The sequence below is a fragment of the Staurois parvus genome, unplaced genomic scaffold (genome assembly GCF_062004578.1).
Source record: "Staurois parvus isolate SC_StPar_1 unplaced genomic scaffold, SC_StPar_1.0 ptg000270l, whole genome shotgun sequence".
Taxonomy (NCBI): Eukaryota; Metazoa; Chordata; class Amphibia; order Anura; family Ranidae; genus Staurois; species Staurois parvus.
Window position 1 is genome coordinate 2,548,895 of NW_028318066.1, and position 23,277 is coordinate 2,572,171.

A 23,277-nucleotide genomic window follows, 5' to 3' on the forward strand; every position below is an offset into this window, starting at 1 on the left:
TTGAAACACTTGTGAGTGCAGGAGGTTCACACCACTACTGTTACAATTACGGTTTGAAATAATACCACTGATTAACACAGCGCACTTATATTGATTTGTAGGTCTAATCACAAGGTGAGCAAATTTTTCTCCCAAAGGAGGGACAAGACATTTTATTGTTTGCACAGCACCGAATTTGTGAAAATGGACTGTACACATTATTATGGACTTATATAGTATCTATGAATAGACATATCAATCATATTTATTTATTTTTGTAATGAGAGATTTAAAGAGATAGCACATGGTTGGTATTTGCAACCCCAACATACAGTATATTCTTTTACTTCTCCTGAGTTTGGGAATACCAAATGTGAGACGTTTTGGGAGACTAGAATGCAAGTGTACAATCCAAACGCACACGTTCCTGCGTTAAAAATGGCTGTGTGTATAAGTGGGTGCTGCAGTGACCGTTGGCTGGAACCAATCAGAATCAGCAAGGCAGAATGTCATCAGCACACCGAGGATCACTAATATGGGGCCAAAAGTTTTAATGAACGATCACATAGTTACAGCAAGGCAACGTTTTGGAGTCTCGCAGGACCCCTTCATCCTCCTGCTCTAGGAGGATGCAGAACCCCTGACCTTTGTCTTGACAGTGCTGATTGGCCCTGTGCTGATCACATGCACTCTCCAAAGAAAAAAAAACATCTCTAGCAATGCACACTAAACTGAGCATGTGCATGTGGCTACTGATTCAGTCTGTCTTATCAGGAGATAAGACGTGAACATTTGAACAAGAGGAGGAGCAGAGAGGTCAACATAAACAGCCTTTTTACACAATGCAGAGGATTAACCCCTTAGGTTCCACAGTGAGTATAACAAGCATGATTTACTGCATATACAGACTGATTTTACTGTTGTGGGTTTAGTAACACTTTAAGGGGGTTGTGATGTGAAGGGGGACTGAAAACACTGATGTAAAGGGGGCACTGTGATAGCTGTCATGTGAAGGATTTGAGTCATAGCACAAACATGCAATTTGGACCTCTCCTGGAAGAAAATGTTACGTACCAGATCTCCATGAATTTCAATTCACTAATCCTGCGTGGACTCTTTCATTAGTAAAATAAGAGTATTCACAAGATACAGCCATAAAGCAGAGCTTGTATGTGTAATAAGTAAGTTTGGCTACACCTATGTACTGTACATATAACATATAATTGCATAATATATGCACAAACAAGGATTTTAAAGATATAACACATAAGGTCTTTTACATTAAGCTGACCTTTTGTATGTGTATATTTAAAAAGAAAAAAAATACAACATGTAAGTGACCAATCTAGGGGCTAAAAAGGATCACTGCCCATCCACCAAAAAGATCATCTGAGGGCATAATACATTTGTAAAATTCATTTGAATTGTTTTTCTAGGATTCCCAGTTAAGTGAAAACCCCTCATTTTTTTCCAGTGGCAGTTAGTGAGACTGTCATCTTGCACTGATTTTCTTAATATGAAATGAATGCTTTAGAGCAGTGGTTCTCAACCTTTCTAATGCCGCGACCCCTTAATACAGTTCCTCATGTTGTGGTGACCCCCAACCATAAAATTGTTTTCGTTACTACTTCATAACTGTAATTTTGCAGTGGGAGGAGTAGTGCCACGTCATTGGTGTCAGTGGAAGGAGTAGTGCCCCATCACTGATGTCAGTGGGATGAATAGTGCCCCATCATTGGTATCAGTGGGAGGAATAGTGCCCCATCGTTGGTATCAGTGGGAGGAATAGTGCCCCATCGTTGGTATCAGTGGGAGGAATAGTGCCCCATCATTGGTGTCAGTGGGATGAATAGTGCCCCATCACTGGTGTCAGTGGGAGGAATAGTGCCCCATCACTGGTGTCAGTGGGAGGAATAGTGCCCCATCACTGATGTCAGTGGGATGCTTAGTGCCCCATCGTTGGTATCAGTGGGAGGAATAGTGCCCCATCACTGATGTCAGTGGGATGAATAGTGCCCCATCACTGGTGTCAGTGGGAGGAATAGTGCCCCATCACTGGTGTCAGTGGGAGGAATAGTGCCCCATCACTGGTGTCAGTGGGAGGAATAGTGCCCCATCACTGGTGTCAGTGGGAGGAATAGTGCCCCATCACTGGTGTCAGTGGGAGGAATAGTGCCCCATCACTGGTGTCAGTGGGAGGAATAGTGCCCCATCGTTGGTATCAGTGGGAGGAATAGTGCCCCATCGTTGGTGTCAGTGGGAGGAATAGTGCCCCATCGTTGGTGTCAGTGGGAGGAATAGTGCCCCATCGTTGGTGTCAGTGGGAGGAATAGTGCCCCATCGTTGGTATCAGTGGGAGGAATAGTGCCCCATCATTGCTATCAGTGGGAGGAATAGTGCCCCATCGTTGGTATCAGTGGGAGGAATAGTGCCCCATCGTTGGTGTCAGTGGGAGGAATAGTGCCCCATCGTTGGTGTCAGTGGGAGGAATAGTGCCCCATCATTGGTGTCAGTGGGAGGAATAGTGCCCCATCGTTGGAGTCAGTGGGAGGAATAGTGCCCCATCGTTGGTGTCAGTGGGAGGAATAGTGCCCCATCATTGGTGTCAGTGGGAGGAATAGTGCCCCATCATTGGTGTCAGTGGGGGGAGTAGTGCCTCATCATTGGTGTCAGTGGGAGGAATAGTGCTCCATCACTGATGTCAGTGGGGGGAGTAGTGCCCCATCACTGGTGTCAGTGGGAGGAGTAGTGCTCCATCACTGGTGTCAGTGGGAGGAATAGTGCCACATCATTGGTGTCAGTGGGAGGAATAGTGCCCCATCATTGGTGTCAGTGGGGGGAGTAGTGCCCCATCATTGGTGTCAGTGGGGGGAGTTGTGCCCCATCATTGGTGTCAGTGGGAGGAATAGTGCCCCATCACTGGTGTCAGTGGGGGGAGTAGTGCCCCATCACTGGTATCAGTGGGAGTAGTGCCCCATCACTGGTGTCAGTGGGAGGAATAGTGCCACATCATTGGTGTCAGTGGGAGGAATAGTGCCCCATCATTGGTGTCAGTGGGAGGAATAGTGCCCCATCATTGATGTCAGTGTGGTGGAGGGGAGAATAGTGCCCCATCATTGGGGTCGGGGGGGGGAAATAGTGCCCCATCGTTGGTGTCAGTGGGGGGAGGAATAGTGCCCCATCGTTGGTGTCAGTGGGGGGAGGAATAGTGCCCCATTGTTGGTGTCAGTGGGGGGAGGAATAGTGCCCCATCGTTGGTGTCAGTGGGGGGAGGAATAGTGCCCCATCGTTGGTGTCAGTGGGGGGAGGAATAGTGCCCCATCGTTGGTGTCAGTGGGGGGAGGAATAGTGCCCCATCGTTGGTGTCAGTGGGGGGAGGAATAGTGCCCCATCGTTGGTGTCAGTGGGGGGAGGAATAGTGCCACATCGTTGGTGTCAGTGGGGGGAGGAATAGTGCCCCATCGTTGGTGTCAGTGGGGGGAGGAATAGTGCCCCATCGTTGGTGTCAGTGGGGGGAGGAATAGTGCCCCATCGTTGGTATTAGTGACACAAATGATGGGGCACTATTCCTCCCACTGACACCAATGATACTTACTTTGCTGACCCCTGCTCCAGCCTGGGCTCGCTCTCTCACTTACCTGTCAGCTGTCTTCCTTCTCTGGCCGCTCTCCTCTTCACTCGCTCCGGCAGCTCCCTCGATCTTCTTTGATGTACGCGCACTGCCGCTCGGCTCCTCCTCTCCAAGCTCCACCTCCTCGCTGGTGATTGGCCGCCTGTGTGCCTCTCCTGAGCTACAGTTCCGGTGGCCAATCAGCGGCGAGGATGCGGAGCTGCTGAGCGATCCCGGAGGTGTGGCCAGGTGACAGGAGCAGCGTATCATCTCGCCCACACATCGCCTGAGACGGAGGAGCGGTGTCTCGGTTCCTAAGACCATCGGAAATATGTGTTTTCCGATGGTCTTAGGCGACCCCCAGGTTGAGAACCGCTGCTTTAGAGGGAGAACTTTGTTGTATATTTACCAAATGCCTATACAACTTAACCTGCATTTACCTGCACTAATTTCAGAACCTGATTTGCACTAGTCCTACAGACAGAGCCGGATTTCAGAGGCACATAGGCACCCGCACACTTTTTATTGACTGGACTTGTTCACCTAGAACCAGGCTGCTAATAGAATAGGGTACAGTGATACAGAGTGGAGAAAAACTGGCTCTTAGGCTACTTTCACACTGATCCACCACAAAAACGGCTCAAAAGCGCATAGGCGTTTTTGCCGCGTTTTTTTAAAGGACACGTGACTTAAAACTGCATCAAAAACGCTTCTCAGAGGCGTTTTTCAGGTGTTTTCCATTGATTTCAATGGGAAGAGGCTTTTTTTTTAACTCCCCAAACATGCCCCACAGATGCTGCAAGCAAGAGCTTTTACACCTCTCGTGCAACACCTCACTGTGAAAACATAGGTAGATATACATTCACATACATAGGGAAGCAGTTTTCTTGAGCTTTTCAGGCGCTTTTTTTAACTCAAAAACGCTTGAAAAACTTAGTGTGAAAGTAGCCTAAAGGCCTTGTTCACACCTGTATGCATAGACATGCATTTTTCTGCATACATTCTGGAAGGGCACAAAGAAAACAATTATTCCCTAACTTCTATAGTTGGGAAAATACTGGACAGTTTAATAACAGACCACATAGATGAGTTCTTGCTGGAAAAAAATATTTTAAGCAACAGACAGCATGGATTCATAAAAGACAGAAGTTGTCAAACAAATCTGATTTCTTTTTATGAGGGGTGAGAAAAACCTTGGACAGAGGGGTGGCGGTGGACGTGGTATTGTAGCAATCATGCACATAGAGATGGACGCGGTCATCCATTTTGATCCAAACCCCTCCATTTTGTATCTCTCTCTCCCAAATCAGATATCCCCCCTCTCTCTCTGTTGAGTGACATGTGGTCTGGATGATGACAGAGATCACACTCAGCAAGCTCATTGGGAGGGCGTCATGGCTATAAACCTCACTAGCTGGTGCTCCTATGTCTGCGAGACACTTGGTGGGGAAGGGATCGTAAAACCATAAACCAAGCCCTCACGGAGCCTCAAAGACATTTCAGGTAGTCGTAAAAACAGACGTACATTTAAAAACTCACTTTTCCATATAATTTTATACCTTTAAATAGGACATAACTACATAAACATGGAGCACATATTCGGACAGCTCACTTTAATATAAATTGTTTGGTATATTACATCCCCTAGCTGAGATCAACAGGAGAGCAGAAAATAATATCTCCTTAACCATCCCAGCATGTATCTCATATTTCATATGTAGACGTTCAGCAGAAGATTCTGCTTATTAATCTACTCGTGGATAGAATGTTATATGTATCCAGGGTAAGTTATGAACCATAATATAAGCTAGGAGGGATTTTTGGTCATAGCTTGGGTCTCTGCCTGCCACACCTGCCCAAATGAGGCGATTGGTTCTCTGCTTCAGGGAGACACCCTGCTGAGTTCCTAGATAAAGGCTGTGATGCTTGAAGGTAAGCTAAGCTGAGTTGAGCTAAGTTGAAGACTCTCCCCTTTAACATCGGAACCAACTTTGGGAGATAAGGCCCTTTTGCTCTGAACTTGAAAACTGCTTACCCCAAGGCTTTTGGCAAGTATTTTATCTAAATTCCTTTGTTATCTCTTTGCTGTGTTATTGCTCTTTGTATATTTATATATATATTGGCTACATCTTTTTTGTAAATATTTTTATTGCACCCTTTTGACCTTTTAGTAATAAATCTTACTTTCTGAAAGTGTTGAACTGTTTCTAAAGCTCTTAAATGCAAACTAAAGAACCCCTGCCTCTAAAGAGCGCTACTGTGTGTTTTAAACTTCAGTATATCGCTGCCTGCAGTGACAGTGGTATACCAACGCTTATGCAAATATCATAGTGTAATTGATGATATTGCCGAGTTTCCTCTTTCTCTGTACAAAAAGGAGGTGGTGGCAGTGTGAAGGGTTTATTGCGTAATTAACCTGACCCAGTAACAATCGCTCCCAGGCTGCCGGCACACAAGTTGTGGTCCATTAGCTGGAAAATCTGTGTGCAGGGTGCAGCTGGGCGTGGCATTGTTATGCACGTGACAGCGCGGTTTTAGATTGGCTAGTTCTTTGGTCACGAGTTTGGTGAAAAGGGCTGGGGTCTGACGCCGAGATCATTACAGGTATACTTGGATTTTGCAAAACTGTTTGACTCAGTTCCCCACACATGGCTAATTTGTAAGGTAAAGTCTACGGGCTTGGAAAAATTCATATGTAAATGGATAGAAAACTGGCTAAAAGATCGTATTCAGAGAGTAGTGGTTAATGATTCATACTCTGAATGGTCTAGGGTTGTCAGTGGTGTACCCCAAGGTTCAGTGTTGGGACCCTTACTTTTTAATATATTTATAAACAATATAGGGTCTGAGATTAAAAATCCCATTTCAGTCTTTGCAGATGACACCAAGCTGTGCAGTGGAATAACATCCTTACAGGAGGTCTCCAATTTACAAGCTGACCTCAATGCACTGTTTAATTGGACAACTATGTGGCAAATGAGATTTAATGTTGATAAATGTAAGGTTATGCACTTGGGGGCTAAGAATATGCATGCATCATACATACTAGGGGGGGGGGTACAACTGGGGGAATCAATGGTGGAGAAGGATCTGGGGGTTCTGGTAGATCACAAGCTTAATAATGACATGCAATGCCAAGCTACAGCTTCTAAAGCGAGCAAAATCCTCTGTTGTATTAAAAGAGGTATAGACTCCAGAGAGAGAGATATCATATTACCCCTGTACAAATCATTAGTAACACCTCATCTGGAATATGCAGTTCAGTTTTTGGCACCAATTCACAAAAAGAATATTGGGGAACTGGAGAAAGTACAGAGAAAGGAAACTAAACTGATAAGAGGCATGGAGGAGCTCAGCTATGAGGAAAGATTAGAGGAACTGAATTTATTCTCTCTTCAGAAGAGGAGATTAAGGGGGTGTATGATCAACATGTATAAATACATCAGTGGTTCATATAGTGAACTCAGTGTAGAGTTATTCACCTTGAGGTCAACACAGAGGACAAGGAGGCACTCTTTACGTCTGGAAGAAAAGTAATTTAATCTCCAAACACGGAAAGGTTTCTTCACAGTGAGAGCTGTGAAAATGTGGAATAGACTTCCTCAAGAGTTGGTTCTGGCCAGCTTTAATAAAGGCCTGGATTATTTCTTAGATACACAGAATATAACTGGATACTAACATTTATAGGTAAAGTTGATCCAGGGAATATCCGATTGCCTCTTGGGGGATCAGGAAGGAATTATTTTCCCTGCAGGAGCAAATTGGATCATGCTTTGCTGCGTTTTTGCCTTCCTCTGAATCAACTGTGGGTATAGGATTATAACTTTTTTTTTCTATGGTTAACCTGGATGGACTTTTGTCTTTTTTCAGCCAGACTAACTATGTAACTATGTGTCCTGTTCACACCAGAACACTAGTATCACATGCAGATGTTTTGCTGTGTAGGAATCTGCAACGTTTATAAACTCACTGAAACTTGTATGAAAACTCACGGAAACTCGTGTCTCTGCAAGAGAAATCTGTGCATTTTTTCCATCAGATTTTCTGCACGTGTGGTGTGAATGAGGCCTTAATCTATCCACCCCAGCACTGGCATGCCTAATATGGCTTCTGATCTTGTGATTCTAAGGTTAGAGAGACCACATAGGTAGGAGGGAGGCAGCACAAGAACTTGGCCTAGGGAAGAAGGAAGTTTAATTCAGATCTTGCCTGCAAAGCAATATATAGCTTTTCAAAGCCCAAACTCACCACAGACCTCCCCAGAGTCAATCAATATGATGTTGTAAATATGCAGAGAAATTGTAAAACTGTAAGCAACATCTCAGCAACCTGGGAACGGGGTCGGGTTTGCCTGACTTTAGCAGGGAGCTCTTCTCCATTGTCTGAGTGCTGCTGCTGTGTACAGGTTTGTATTTTGAGGTTGATTGTAACAGTGAGTCTTCCACTTCGCTCTCACCTGACATGCTCAGAATCCTGTAGGTCTCATCACTAGAGTACCTTTCGTTGGACATTTTGGCCACTAAATTTATAGGTACTGTCACGGTATGGGAGCGTGCCAATTATTAATCCCCTTATTAATGCCTTGTATCACATGCCCTCAGAGTCCTGCTCTGTATTGTTCCAATTGTCCCCTGTGTCACTAGGCCAAATGGCCTAATTCAATGGCCTAATCAAATTACTATGGGCCCCCTCCCGGCCAGCTGGCTGGGAGCTCTCCGCACACCTCCCAACTTGCTTTTCATCTATGCAGACATCATCCCTGTTTCCCAGGATGTCCCTGTCACCAGCCTAATTCTCCCTGGGGTCTAGTATTTCCTTCCCCCTACCCGGTTGCCAAGGCAACCGGGGAGCATCCTGCAGCAGTTTAAGAGGCTGATGCCAGGCTATCCGTTTTCATTCCGGTGTGCAGTCAGCAAAGGATCTCAAGCTCCGGCGTGACCTTTCTGACTAGACTCTGCAAGCCTAACCCAGCCTCACAGAGACCCCACAGGAGGGAAGAGGCGGCCAGAGAAAGCTTGCCTGTGATTGCGAGAGACCCCACAGAAGGGGGAGAGACTACCACAGCCCGTCTGCCAGAGTCAGAGGCCACCCACCTGATCCGGACTCCACAGGTACCTGTGTTCTGCTTCTACCCCTGGGAGACCAGGCACCCTGTTGGATCTGTGAATACCTGCTTCCCCCCTATGTTACCTGAACTGTTGCGGTGGTGACCCCAGGCACCCCCCTCCTGTGTCGGACTACCCCTGTTACAGGGACACCCCCTTGGCTCTCCTAGTGGACTATAAGTGGGTGGGGCCTCTCGTTACCCTTTAGTGGCAAATCCACCCTCTCTGCCACCCCCCGTATTGAAGGACTGCCGTCTGTTTGTCTCAATAAAGCTTTGTGCGTCTGTCATCCACTCTGTGTGTTCTGTCCTGCCTTTCATCCGTCACAGGTACCTAGTGTGACTCACTAGATAAAGAGCACCTGGTTGTCAGGGACTGCTTGAACCACTACAAAAAATTTACTAAGTGCTAACAGAGATCAGGCCTGATTCTGCAAACACTGCAGTTTTATGTGCAATGTATCAAGTGACAGTGACCTACTGACACTGCACTTGCTGGGGGAGAAGGGAGGGTAAGCATAGGGGCTAACCGCAGGTGCTGGCAGGTATCGAGGCTGATCCTGACTGAATACAGAGTGATTGGGTAGATGGTGTCTCCTCCTCATATACAGTTTTGGTAAATCTAACGGAGATAGTACAGAGATTGTACAGCCAGATTGTATAGTGTATGGCCACCTTTATACACCTAAAATTAACTAGTTTTGCTTTTGGTGTCATTAACTATTAATGGCACACCAAAAACAGAAGCAAACACACATTTGAAACAAGTGGAAATTGCAGCAAAGTGCACAGTAAAAAACATGCAACCCACATCAAGCTAAAATTACCCATGAGATACATGTAGGGCAACCCATTGAAATCACTCACATAAATTCCTCTATTTTCAAAGAAATCTTTTGCAAGTCCATCTCAGGACAACAGTTTTTCAACAAATATTAACCCTAGGTTCACACATAAGCGTTTTCTGCAGTGTTTTGTGTTTTGCAGAAATGCAGTACAGTCCATTTAACATGATTTCCTATGGGGCAGGTTCACATCTGTGCATTTTTACCTAGTGCGTTTCTTGGAAATGGTCAGGGACTTTTTTTAATGCAAAAAGTTGCGTTTTTGGTTCTATAGCCTTTAATGGAAATGCTGCAGAAAAGCATGTATTGTGTTTTTGCTGTGTTTTTTATGCATTTTTGATACGTTTTGTGTTTTAAATCTGCCTTGCAATATGAAGTATTAAAGAAGAAAAAAATGCAAAATGCATCAAAAACGCAATGCAGAAATGGCTCAAATCAACCTGCATAGTTGTAAACCTAGCCTAAGGTTAGAGAGACCACATAGGTAGGAGGGTGGCAGCACAAAAACTTGGCCTAGGGAAGAAGGAAGTATAACTCCGATCTTGCCTGCAAGGCAATATATAGCTTTTCTAAGGCCAAACTCACCAAAGACCTCTCCAGAGTCAATCAATATGATGTTGCAAATATGCAGAGAAATTGTAAAACTGTAAAACTTACCGTGTTTTTCACATGTAGCCGGTGTTTGTCCAGGTGGAGTTTTTGTTCCAGCAATCTCTTCTCCAATTGCATTAACACACCAGCAGTGCCCGGTGCTGCCATGGCACTGCTGTGGTTGGTAATCGCCCTTTTCATCACAATCAGGAACAAAACGACCTATCACTTTCTCGTCTTCTCCCAGAGCTTCCTGACGTTCCTTCAAGCATTTTGGCAAGTCTGTGAACATAGACAGGAAAGAACAGAGATTACAGAGAACACACTCATACGTGTTTAATTGTCCAGAAACAGTAGCAGTGTAACAAGGACACTGCTTTACTGCTGTGAAAATGTATTGAGGTGTATCTAAACCCAGCCACTTATATCTAGTATGTTGCACATGCCTCTGTAATGCGAAAAGGTTCAACCTTTTTCATTTGCACATATTTAAATTAAAGACTACTTCAACCCAAAATTTCATATTTCTGATATGTGTCTGCTGTACCATGTACTTGCATGAAAATGTATTCTGTTCTCTTTGTATTGCTTCCTTTGCATGAAATACCTGGTGTTAATGCTTTCCTATTAAAACTGACCACACCAGGGATGACAGCAACGCGCAGTCAGTTTTCTACTGTAGCTGTGCTGGAACTCAGCCTGCTCTCCTCCAATGATCAGACTTTTGCTGATATGGACAGCCCCTCCACGCACAGTCATTCACTGGGAAGATCAGTGTACTGCTGGTTCTCCTCCCCCAGCTCTCTAATTTCTTTATTTAGCTGAAAACAGAGGGTATGTGATCATTTAAACAAAATAAAGGAAAACATAATTATAATGTTTCATATCTATACACAAATGTTTGGCCTTTCATTTCTATTTTACACTGAATGGGTTATTTTACAGGGTAAGGGTTTACACTTTATAGTTTAAATCATACAATAAAGCATTACGTTTCCCAGGGTGACATATTGTTGAGAAAAAAGTCTACAGGATGTACAAAGTCTGAGAGGGAAAAGAGCTAAGTAGTGAAAATCTTAATCTTCTTTTACTATAAAAAGTAATCCAGTTTTTACTTTATTAAACCGAGTATTCTTTTGTGAGAGTTTGGTTCTATTTTAAAGAGCAACTTCAGACATTGTTAAAAAATAAAAATAACAGTCAGCAGCAACAAATACTGTAAAATGTATATTATATATGGTGCGTTTGTTAGACAGAGTTTGCTGCTGGATGGCTGGATGTCCCACCTGGATCTTATTACACCACATGATGAGTCTTTTTAACTATTTATCTTGTAAGTGCAATGCATCCATTGTTTACTAAATACATTGTCAATACTGCACTTAGAGGCGCCTTCCTCTCTTTTCCTAGCTACAAATACTGTAGCTGCTGACTTTTAACAAAAAGCTGTTTTCAACCCGGACGGCTCTTCGGCAGTTCTCAGTTCCCTGGCACCACCATGTTGATTGTGGTAAGCCAGCTGTGACTTCAGGCTGTTTCACACTGAGGGAGGGGTCCCTACACAGACAGGTCCCACAGACTCCCTCTCCACATGTCCCAGGAGGTTGCACATGAGGGGAAGAACTTCCACAGTTCTTTGACTCAATATAGGCACATTGCCATATTAAGTCAATGTCATGGGAATCTCCTGCCAGCAGCTTATTGGTCCAGCAATGACAGCTAGTTTATGGATTCAAGCCAAACCCAAGTTCATGCCTACAGCAATCTCCATCTTATCTGGCAGCTGTGGTAGCTGTGCTAATAGGGTTGAAGGATTGTGTACTTATCTTATCTTTCCGAGTTTTGAGTCCTTCATTTGTACATTGTTCTGTTCTAGACACAAATGCATTTAGGAAAATAACCTCAACAAATTTTTCTTTATTTTAGCTGTTTTCTATGTAGTCTACTTAGTTATATTTTGTGACACCATGTTAATGTGGTTTATGTCATGAATTGTAGGTTTCAGACTTACCTCTCTGGGAACTGTGCGGTTCTGCAATAATTGGCTTCAGATTATAAAGATCCATTGAAGCTTTGTAAACATCTCCACTATCTAAGAACATGGCATCTGCTTGTCCATCCTGAAATAAGTTTGTTAATTAATCATTTTTCTACTGGCAGTGAATTTTTGTAGTTTATTTACCATTATAATAACAACAACTACCAGATGGTGCCCCTTTTCGTGAAAGTGAGGCGAAAGGTTTAATGTTGTTGTTTTCCTCTTTAGAGAGATGTTCATTCAATTTTATATCTGTATGATACCAGGACAATGAATGGGGGTGTAAGCAGGGGTTAGTAGCCCTTTAGGGCCCTTCAGGTGTTGCATTGATTTTAAGGGGAACCCCACGCATGGGGTCGACTCAAAATTCATACCTTACCTTATCCAAGCATGCAGCCTGGCAGGCCAGGAAAGGAGGGGGGATGAACAAGCTACCCCCTTCCAGAAGCAAACCAGGTCACATGCCCTCAACATGGGGGGGGTGCTTTTCGGAAGGGGGGCAGGGGGGCAAAACACCTCATCCCCATGTTGATGGGGACAAGGGCCTCTTTCCCACAACTCTGGCCCTGGTTGTGAGGGTCTGCAGGGGGTGCATATGTGAATGAGTATGGGGTACATAGTACCCCATCATTGTTAAGGACTAGGTTGTTGTTGCACACCTTAGTAACCAGCTATTCTGCACACAGAATACATTTTCGACCGATCCAAACTCAAATTGTTCTGAAAATTAGGAATTTGTTAGAAAATGAATAACCAAAATGAAACTAAATAAATTCTGAAATGAATCAACAAAACAAAATAAGTAACATAACAAATCTATCTAAAACGAAAATATCAAGAAAAAGGGGATGCAAAGAAAAAGAAAACAGGGGAGGAGAAAGGACTTTAGAGGTGCCATGAAAAATTAGAAAAACTGAAGATAAAAATTATAAAGTTTATTACAATCAATAAAAATTCTTGTATTTAAATAACAAACTGGGTAAACCAAACTTGATAGTGATGTTTTGGTCAGTTTTACACAATCGGAATAATAATTCTCAACATGTTTCGCCTAATTGAAGCTTCTTCGGGAGATATTGAATGTACCAAATGTCAGGGCAGGAGCTGTGGAATGGACAGGCAGGCCTAATGGCAGGGTCACGCACTGACTGATGACAACCACCACCCACAGACCGGAGTCCCTCAGGGCGCGGAGTCTAAGTCCCAGGCTGCCCTTCACCAGGGCCCCTGATGGTGGGGATGGACTTGACACAGCCAGGGACCAGGTCGCGGCCCCCGAGGCACCCCAGCTACGGTAATGGCTGCCGCCAATGGCGTGTAGCTGATAGGAACCAGATAAGACAATAGCGTAGCCGGGCAGGCCGGGTCGATAACAACGGGACAGACAGTACAGAATGGTAGACAAGAATAACAGGTCACAAGTCGGGTTTAGCAACGGGAGGTCAGATAAATGGATAACGCAGAGAATAGTGTAGTCAAAAGCCAAGTCAGTTTCCAGGAGAGCCACGAGAGTAGAAACAGAGCTGTTGCAACACGAACATACAAGACACGAATGCAAAGAGCACGTGCGAACAACAGGCTTATATGTGATCAACCACACCCCTCTGGGGGATGGACCGCAGAGGCCTGAAGGCATAAAAGACTCCCACCATGCTCTGCAGAAATCCAAGATGGATGCCAGCACATGGAGCAGCATAACCTCTGGGAAAGGGTAGGACCTTGACACCAAATGTCTCCAAACTTACTGAAGGGCAACTTACCATCTATTATATGACTGCTTGAATGGAACACTGAAATATGCAAAACACTTGGCATGTGGTTTGCACCAACAAACTGTACCGATAGTATAGATGCGATAGGGTATAGATGCGAAATTTTCATGTTTACTGGGATGTGGTGCTTTTGAGCTCCCTTCTGAATCTCTGCATTCTTGTTTTATCTAAAACAAAACTAAACACATTTTTTCCTTTCTGCATATGTCCAGTAGGAGGGACCCTTGACTAGCATGGTCATTACTGGAAAGGAATCAGGGCTCTGTTAACAGAGAGAAAGAGAGCCCTATCACCAGTAAAGGAGGTAAGGGGAAAATTCTCAAATGAGGCCAAGACAGTAACATGGCAGAATGGTGAAAATACCAAGCTGGTGAAATATACAACTCCAGATCTGGATCATGTACAGTATAAGTACCAATTTTCCAATAATATGACAGTATATACAGTATAACAGATGAGGCTAGTGGATACACATGTTTATACAGCAGCAGTTCAGAGAAAAATAATCATACTGAATATAAAGTGTAGAATTTAATCTGCCATGGTCAGATAAGTGATTTCTAATTAACTGACTGACATAGGATATTGATCTTTGCACACTACCCTTTTAAACTGTTTCATGTATAAATACTTGGTATAATATTGTAGTTATAGCTCCATGAATGTCCTCAATGTACAGTGTTGTGATGTGACTGTATAAATCAGCAACAATGATTACCTTTATAGCTGTCATACAGTCCTCAGTGGAGGATTTATGCACACAAACAAGGGTAATGTCAGTGACATTGCAGGATCCCACTAGATCATTGCACTTCTTCTGCTCAAGATCTGATATAACACACCATCGAACTTGTCTTGCACTTGGTGCTGCAAAACTCAAGCCTAGACAGAAATGGAAAATAATGATTATAAAATATGTAGAAGTATAAGTGTCAAAAATTAAAGCAACGTGGTGTTACTTTGGTCACAAAAGATAACAGCATTGTTTTTTTACAACTGATTAAATATTATACTGCTTCTTTTACCTAGTGCATTTAATGCCTTCAGTTCTAGCACCTGTAAATTAAAAAGCTTTATACAGCACATGCCTTCATAAAGTTTTCAGAAACATATGTACAAAATGAAAATAAAACACACAACATATTGAAATAGGAAATCTGCAGAGGCACTTTAACTGACCTTATTCCATATGAGCTCTCATAGGAAATTATTAGTAAAGATTTAGAGGTCATTCACACCAGCATGTTACAATAATGTGCAGTAACACAGTATACTGTATACATGATGGTGCTTTGCAGTGTCATTCATGTTTAATAGCAGCACCAGAATGCACCTGTACTGCAATGATGTGCTTTGAGGGGCTTAGACATTCTCATGACTAGACTCCGTGGATAGGGTTGCCACCACATCCCATTAAAACTAAATACATATTGATTACACAGGTTCTGTGGCTTATTAAGGTGGTAATTACATTTATTTAGTGCCTTATCTGTAATAAATTAGCCTCAGAACCTGTGTAATGTGTTCGGTTTAAAGGGATGAGGTGGCAACCCTACCTGTCGATGGGGTGGGGTGAAACATGTCAGGGGTGTGGACTGGATGGAGTCTAGGCTGAGGCTGCTTCTACTCTTCACATGAGGGAACTTCTTTTCCTTCCTCATTGACTTCTATGGAGCTGAGACATGCTCTTTCCCTGGTTGCACTCCCAGCAGTTGTAAGCATATAAGGAACTATTAGAGCCTGAAGCAGCACCATTCATTTCTTTGTATGGGGTCACATTCTGTTGGGCTGCAATGTTTACAAAATGAACCAGTGGTCTCCAAAGTGGGGCCCATGGACCAAATCTGGCCCGCTGCAAGATTTTACGTGGTCCTCTGATGTAAGAGAGGACTCTGACTGGGACCCAGATGCAAGGGGGACTCTGACGGGGAGTCCAAAGAAAGAAACTTTTGATTTGTTCATTTAGGAAAAACACATTTTTTCACTGCTTTCAAATACTTGTAAAATATATGATGTGGCCGTCATACTGAAAAGTTTGGAACCCCGGCTCTACAAAATTAATTTTGAATGAATTAACTCAGTGCATGATAATGTATGCTTTGCAGCACCGTAGGTCATGTGAACCAGCCCATAGTGGTATGCACTTCTGCAAGTGGTTATAAAATGCCTTATTTATTCAGCTACTCACACACAAAAAGTTTAAATTAAAGAAATGGAAATTTGATGGCTGTTTGCAAAAAGCTATATCTGCATGACTGAATGGATTAAAGGAGAGACTCAATTTACTATGCTGTATATCAACTTTTAATTGGACCAGCAATCTCTATGAAAATGACCAGTTATTTTTCATAAATTCGCACAGCTGGGAGTATATACAGTATTCAGTTATTGTAATTTGTATTCTCTCTCTATAATAGATTGTATCTATTATAGATTTAATCCCAATGTAGATTGGGAATCAAACCTGCCCAAACAAAAAGATTTTGGCTGAGAACTGGTATAAAAATTGATTTATCAGTTTTGTGAACCCCTATCACATGCAAAGAAAAGTACATGAAACCGACAAATACAAAACTCAGATCAGTGTGTAGGGTAATCTATACTCCATGAGTAGCAGATTGTTAAATTCAGCCTTTCCCCAGTGCCTGGAATACATCAGAAATGCAACTTCTCCTTCCAGGCCTCATAATCCTTCAAGGGATTTCTATAATATGTACATATAGGAGGCTCAGTAACCCAGGTTATATCTACAGCTCAACATTACACACTTTAACATCAGAAGGGGAACTCCCTGACTAAAGAGCTCAATTTCAATAGCTCCAGGCAGGACTTTTTTTCAACGGGAACATGGGGGAACATAAATCTGGCACGTCCAAAACTGAATGTAATGGCAAGGGGTGCTGATGTGTGCTGGAGGTTCAATTGATGCTAGGGGAGTCTGTTTTTGCTAGTGGGGGAACTGTTGTTTCTGGGAGACATCTACTGTTGAGAGAGGGGTCTATTGTTGCTGGCTGATGAAGGGTCTATTGATTTTGGTGGCTGGGAGATCTATTGTTGCTTCTGTGGGGGCTGTTGTTGCTGGGGTTGATCTATTATTGCTGGGACATTATTTTGTTGCAGGGAGTCTATTGTCGCTGGAGGGGGGTTTATTGTTGCCGGCTGCAGGGGCTCTAGTTTACTGTTTTTTTTTGCTATCATTAACAAATTCCATACAAATTACTTTTTTCCATTATTCGCTTTTTTCCATCACAGTACCCTCCCTTATACAGACCAATTACTCCTTTTCCACAGAGGGCATTAGCAGTCTCACTCACTTTTCATTCTAGACCGTTACAGGCACAGAATACCAATCTGGGTTCAAGTTGCATTTTAACAGCTTTACTCCAACATAATTTGTCAGAAAACAAAGTCATAAGGAGGTATTGTGAAGTGAATAAATAAGTTCAAGTACAAAAGGACACTGTGAAAAGTCCTTAAATACAATCATATGTCTTCAATCACTAGGATGATCATGTGTGTCCAAGTGTAGCACATATCACCCCATTCAGTGTAAAATATCCTTAAGTGCAGTCATTTATCTTCAATTAATATGATGATCAGACACATCCAAGTGCAACACGTGTCACCCCACTCAGTGCTCAAGGGAGGCTTACCAGATAAAATTGACCATCATGTTATAGTGTGGTCAAATAAGGCACAAATATATGATCAAATGGAAACTGCTCCAACCTCCTCCACAGCCACCAAACGTAGGTCAGACAACGTTCACCCACTCCACGTGGATCATCGATGTCAAGCATGTAATAGGTATGTGCATAGAACAAAAAACTTTCCATAGTGTAAATCCTTAGCAAAGTTTATTCAAACCAAAGTATTGCACTTACATGAAAGAGGATTCAAAACAGCGCTGAAAAATGCCAAAATACGTGTGTTCCCACTTCCAAAATGGCCATGGGTGTGCGTGCATGTGTGGTGGTGTGCGCCCTAGCTCCCACTGACGCGTTTTATCAGAAGTGACATCATCAGGGATCAAGGACGTACGACCGTCATCACACATTCATAGGAGGATCACAGAGAGAGGACCAGCTGTGATTGGTCACACTTGCTAAACAGTATGGTTGCCATGACACAGCCATAGACAAATCGAACCATTAAAAACATACATATACAAATAGCGCTCCAACAGTATAATGAAACCATTATACGGAAGTCTCAATATGAAATATTGTTTACACGGCCCCCTACTGGTAAACAAATAAATGCAAACAATATAATCAGGACAATGTAAAACTAAAAACTGAACGTCTCAATCCCCTAGAGGTGAGCAATATAATTTAAATTAAGACCATCAAGCAGTGATATACCCCCAAGGGGTGAGCAGTGTAATTACACCTCCAAAAAGGTTTTTGTTGGAAATAGATAAAAACATTTTTTTACATATTAAAAGAAATTGGTAAGGTAATATATAAATCAAATAACCTATAAAAGAACAGCCGGCCATTTTTACAGCAAATCCAGACAAAATATAAATTAATAAGATTAATTATTATTAATAAAACAAATAATGTCCCAATCAATGTTCAGGCCAAATGGTGCATAGGTCTTGAGGTCATATATCCACTTGACCTCAGAATGGGATATCTCTCTCTTAGCGTTACCCCCGCTCCAATGGGGAATATATTTATCTCTGGCAAGAAAGGCATTCCCTTCAGGGTTCTTATTATGAGAAAGGGCGTAATGTCGTGAAACACTATGCCATCTAAACCCTTCTTGATGTTCGCAATGTGCTCATTGAGGTGAATATGTAATTCTCTAGTAGTATGCCTTATGCATTGTTTCCCGCAGGGACAACTACATTCTTTGAGTGACAGGTTACCATGTTACACAAGCCCCTGTAACACCCTGCTACAAGTCCATAGATTCACAGTCCCTCTCGAGCCAAAATTTTATCTACCATGAAAGGAGTCGAGTGATTGCTGTTTGTGTTCTTATTGGGGATATTTCTCAAATGAGGGGAAATCTCCCCAATGGGTACATGGACAGCAGTTAAAACCTGAAAGAGCTTTCTTAAGCTTCAAACTTCTCCCCACTCTATGTAGAAAAGCACTTTTATTGTAATGTCCACGTTGCAGAGATTTCCCCGCATTTGCTGTCCCGAGGACAGACAGGAATAAAAACCTGACAGACGGTCAGTGCCGGTTCACATATATGCAGATTGGATGTGCTTTGAACTGCATCCAATCCGCATGACATATGAAATAACATTGCTTCCTTCCTTTCTGAGCAGTGCAGTCTGGTTTAGGTGCTGATTATGGTCTATTGACTTCTATGGGAACTGTTTCTAAACCACATGTGTGATCAGGATAAAATCCTGATCTAAACCTGTCCTGAACATGATGTTAACCCGAACTGAACAACTACTGTATCACTTAGCTTTGAAACCTGAGCTGCAATCCGCACCGCACATGTGTGAATCAGTTCTCACTGTTCTGTCCAAAACATTAAATTAATGTTAGCAATTATCAGTTTAGCATTCTGCCATGGAAGCTCCTTTGGGTGGCTTTTGGACTGCCTTCATGCACACACCTGATAGGCTGGCAAATGGCCAACGCAAGAAGCTTGCATGGCAGATTGCAAACACTGCTATTAATTGCGAGGCAGTGGCAGTGTCAGCCAGCAACAAGAAGTGCTTTTACTATCAGGATCTCATGGTAACAAACTTTTCTTGTACTCCTCAGACGTGTTTGGTCTTTTTTTGGGGCTTAATCGTAGTCTCTAGGTCTAGGGTGTTGAAGTCTTCTAATGGGAAATGATACCATACATGCTGAAAAATAGATTTTGGGTTTACACATTAAACAACTTGGTTACTGTCCAATATTTATGGGCACTATCAATATTTAAACAATTGGGTTTCGAAGTCAGGCAATTTAATATCCCTTCAATATACGGTATGCTAGCTTCAAAGTTATTTGTTAAGCTACCTATGGGCTGTGTAATTGCACCTTTGTGTTTGGCTACACATATCTATGTGAACATTGCTGAAATTCCAACATATAAATATAACAGCTGTACTTACCAATGATGGTGAAAAGCAGTGTTTTTTGGAAAGTTGGAGCCATCCCTCTCAGTTCTACCTGTTCACTGCTACAGTACTTCAACTTTCACATATTGTTACGAATCATCCTTCTTATATTAGAGGATGAGTGGGGGAGGGTGCAGATCCATTGTCCTTGATCCTTGGTATGTGTAAATAGACACTTTTTTTTTACACAAAATAACTTTTTTGGAACAGCATACGAGTCCTGACAGGTCTAACTTTGGATTGTTCATGGAAATCAGTGCTAAAAAGAAGGGCTGATTTTGCTGATCTCTTGTTGAAAAAGGCGATGTGCCTGGCTATCATGCTAATATAATAGTTTCATTACTTTCTGACTCCCTGGCCCAGTACAAATATTTAAAAAGAGCTGTTCTGTGTACTGTATCTGTATACTTGTAAAGTGGCTCAGTCACAATACCATTGGCTCAGCATGGCAGACAAAAAAACTAACATTTTCAGGGGGTCATCTTAGGAAGCCTTTCTTTGTATTTCTCCTAGGCTTCCTTTAAATACAATTCCAATTTTCAATAGACTGAAACATCCTCTGGTTTGGACAGTGTAAGGGTATACAAAGCTTTAATAATGACATGAAATGTATGCAAGTACATGAAGCAGTGAACATGAGAACCTTGACTAATGAGCTTACATATATCTGGGTATCTGTAACTTGGGCAGCCTGCTGGATAAGTGATAAGAATTCTTGATATGCAGCCCAACTTCCACCAGAAAACAATCTGTAGGGTGTGTATCATTATGTTAATTGATGTTAACCCAAACTAGCCCTACAGTGGGTGTATGAATGTGGTAGAGATACTACATTGTAAACTTTTATATGGGACAGGGACTGTGACTATGAGAACTGTAAAAAAAAACTGCAGTTGTGTACATTTGGGACATAAAAAAGTAACATAAAGCATAGTTGCCAACATTTAAAATTTTTTCTAGGGACACTTTTTTTAAATGTATGTCCAGAAAGCCATTGTAGGCGGAGTGATATGTACACTAGGGGTGGGGCATCAATTGTGGGTGTGGCTTGAAGATTACAATATGGTGGTGCACCCCAACGTGGGTGTGGCTTAAATTATTCTAAATATTGAGCGGGGCTTAAAGGGGGTGTGGTTAAATAGTCTGAGATTTGGGCTCCCTCATATAATTTTGCTCTCCACCCCAACAGCCCAAAAATCATACCTAAAAAAAAAAAATAGACTTACCTAAAAAAAAACTTTAATAATATAAGCATAAAGAACTGGTCCACATTAAGTGATTGGTTGCTAGAGGTTACAGCACATTACCTCTCACTGATTGGTTGCTAGAGGTTACTGCCGTTAGTACAGGGAAGGGTCAGAGACTGCAGGAGTAGTACAGGAGATGGTCATAGATTGCAGACATAGTACAGGAGACGGTCAGAAACTGCGGACATGTCACAAGGGATGGTCAGAGTACAGTATGCTCCACCCAGGGGTGGACTGACAACTCATGGGACCCCTGGGCAATAGGGGATCATGGGGCCCCTGTGTTCTTGCCCAAACTCAAAAAAGCCTATGAAAAAGGTACCAGGGGCATCTCATGGGGCCCCCTACTGACCCCGGGCCCTCGGGCAGTGCCCGAGTTTCCAAATGGTCAGTCCGCCCCTGGCTCCACCACAAATATTACAGTATGCTCCACCATAAATATTACGCATGCTCCACCTTAAATATTATGCATGCTCCACCACAAATGTTACAGTATGCTCCACCATAAATATCACAGTATGCTCCACCATATATATTACAGTATATGCCACCATTCTGCACCCCCCCCACACACGCACACACAACCCTGCACCCCCCCACCCACACAACTCTGAACCCCCCCACACACCACCCACACATGCCCCCCCCCCACACACACACAACTCTGCACCCCCACACACACATAACTCTCTCTTTCACAACTCACTTCTGCTACACTATTGAGCGGCATTTGGCAGGTCCACAACTGCTCTGACAGTGTAACCATGCTGTCCACTGCTTCCTCTGCCTTCTCACATGCTCCCGAAAGAGGTCGGCTGAAGGTGGGCTGGCATGGTCACCCTCGGCTGGCCATGTCCCCTCACTAATACTGGCCAATCATGTAAAGAGGAAAGCACTACCTGACTTCCTAGAGGTGGAGTAGGGGAGTGGTCTGGGTGTGTCTATGTGATCCATGTCCGCTGTGCGTAACAGATCCAAGTATTCGGGATTCTGCCCGGGACAAGCTTCCAGTGGGACATTGGTCCAATATTCAGGACCGTCCTGGGCAATTCGGGACTGTTGACAAGTATGCATAAAGGAAACCTCCTTCTTCTTCCCACCCTCCATTTCCCTTCTTCTCTCCCTCCTTCTCTTCCTCCTCCATTTCCCTCCTTCTTCCCCCCCTCCATCTCCCTCCTCCTTCTCTCCCCCCTCCATTCCCCTCCTTCTTCTCTCCCCCCTCCATTCCCCTCCTTCTTCTTTCCCTCCTCCATTTCCCTCCTTCTTCTCTCCCCTCTCCATCTCCCTCCTTCTTTACCCCCTCCTTCTCTTCCTCCTCCATCTCCCTCCTTCCCTTCCTCCTCCATCTTCCTTCTTCTTCTCTCCTCCTCCTTCTCCCTCCTTCTCCTCTCTACCCCCTCCATCTCCTTCCTTCTTTTCTCTACCCCTTCATCTCCCTTCTCCATTTCCCTCCTTCTTCTCTCCCCCTCCATTTCCTTCTTTCTTCTCGCCCCTCTCCATCTCCCCCCTCCTTCTCTTCCTCCTCCATTTCCCTCCTTCTGCTCTGACCCCTCCATCTCCATCCTTCTCTCCCTCCTCCATTTCCCTCCTTCTCCCCCCCCTCCATCTCTCTCCTTGTCCTGGGAAAGGAAATTTTAGGGTGTTGTGCCAGCAGGAGGGATTGGGGGGAATTTGTTTGGGGGGGGGAGTTGTGCAAGAAGGGAGGTGGGGGAATTTGGGCTAAAAGGGGGGATTGGGAAGAATGTATCTGCTAAGGGGTTTGTACTAAGGGGGTATTGAGGGAGATGTATGCTAGAAAGGGGGACTGGGGGATTTAGGTAGGGAGGGAGGATTTGTCTTGGGAAGGGTCATTTGGAGGGGTTGTGCTAGGGGGAGGGATTGGGGAGAATTTGTTCTAGGAGGGGGGATTGGGGGGAAATGTGCTGGGAAGTTGTGGTAAAATGGGGGGATTGGCGGGGGATTTTTGTTAGAAGGGGGGATTTGGGTAGGGAGGGAGGATTTGTCCTGGC

General features: G+C 43.5%; 1 protein-coding gene across 1 annotated transcript in view; it reads right to left on the reverse strand.

Annotated features, from left to right (window-relative positions):
* Positions 1-23,277, reverse strand: part of LOC149459183 (uncharacterized) — a 262,257-nt gene that overhangs the window by 80,223 nt on the left and 158,757 nt on the right. Inside the window, exon 17 of the mRNA XM_089681550.1 lies at positions 10,196-10,411. Within this exon, the coding sequence (XP_089537676.1) occupies positions 10,196-10,411 (216 nt within the window). The remainder of the gene's footprint in view (positions 1-10,195; positions 10,412-23,277) is intronic.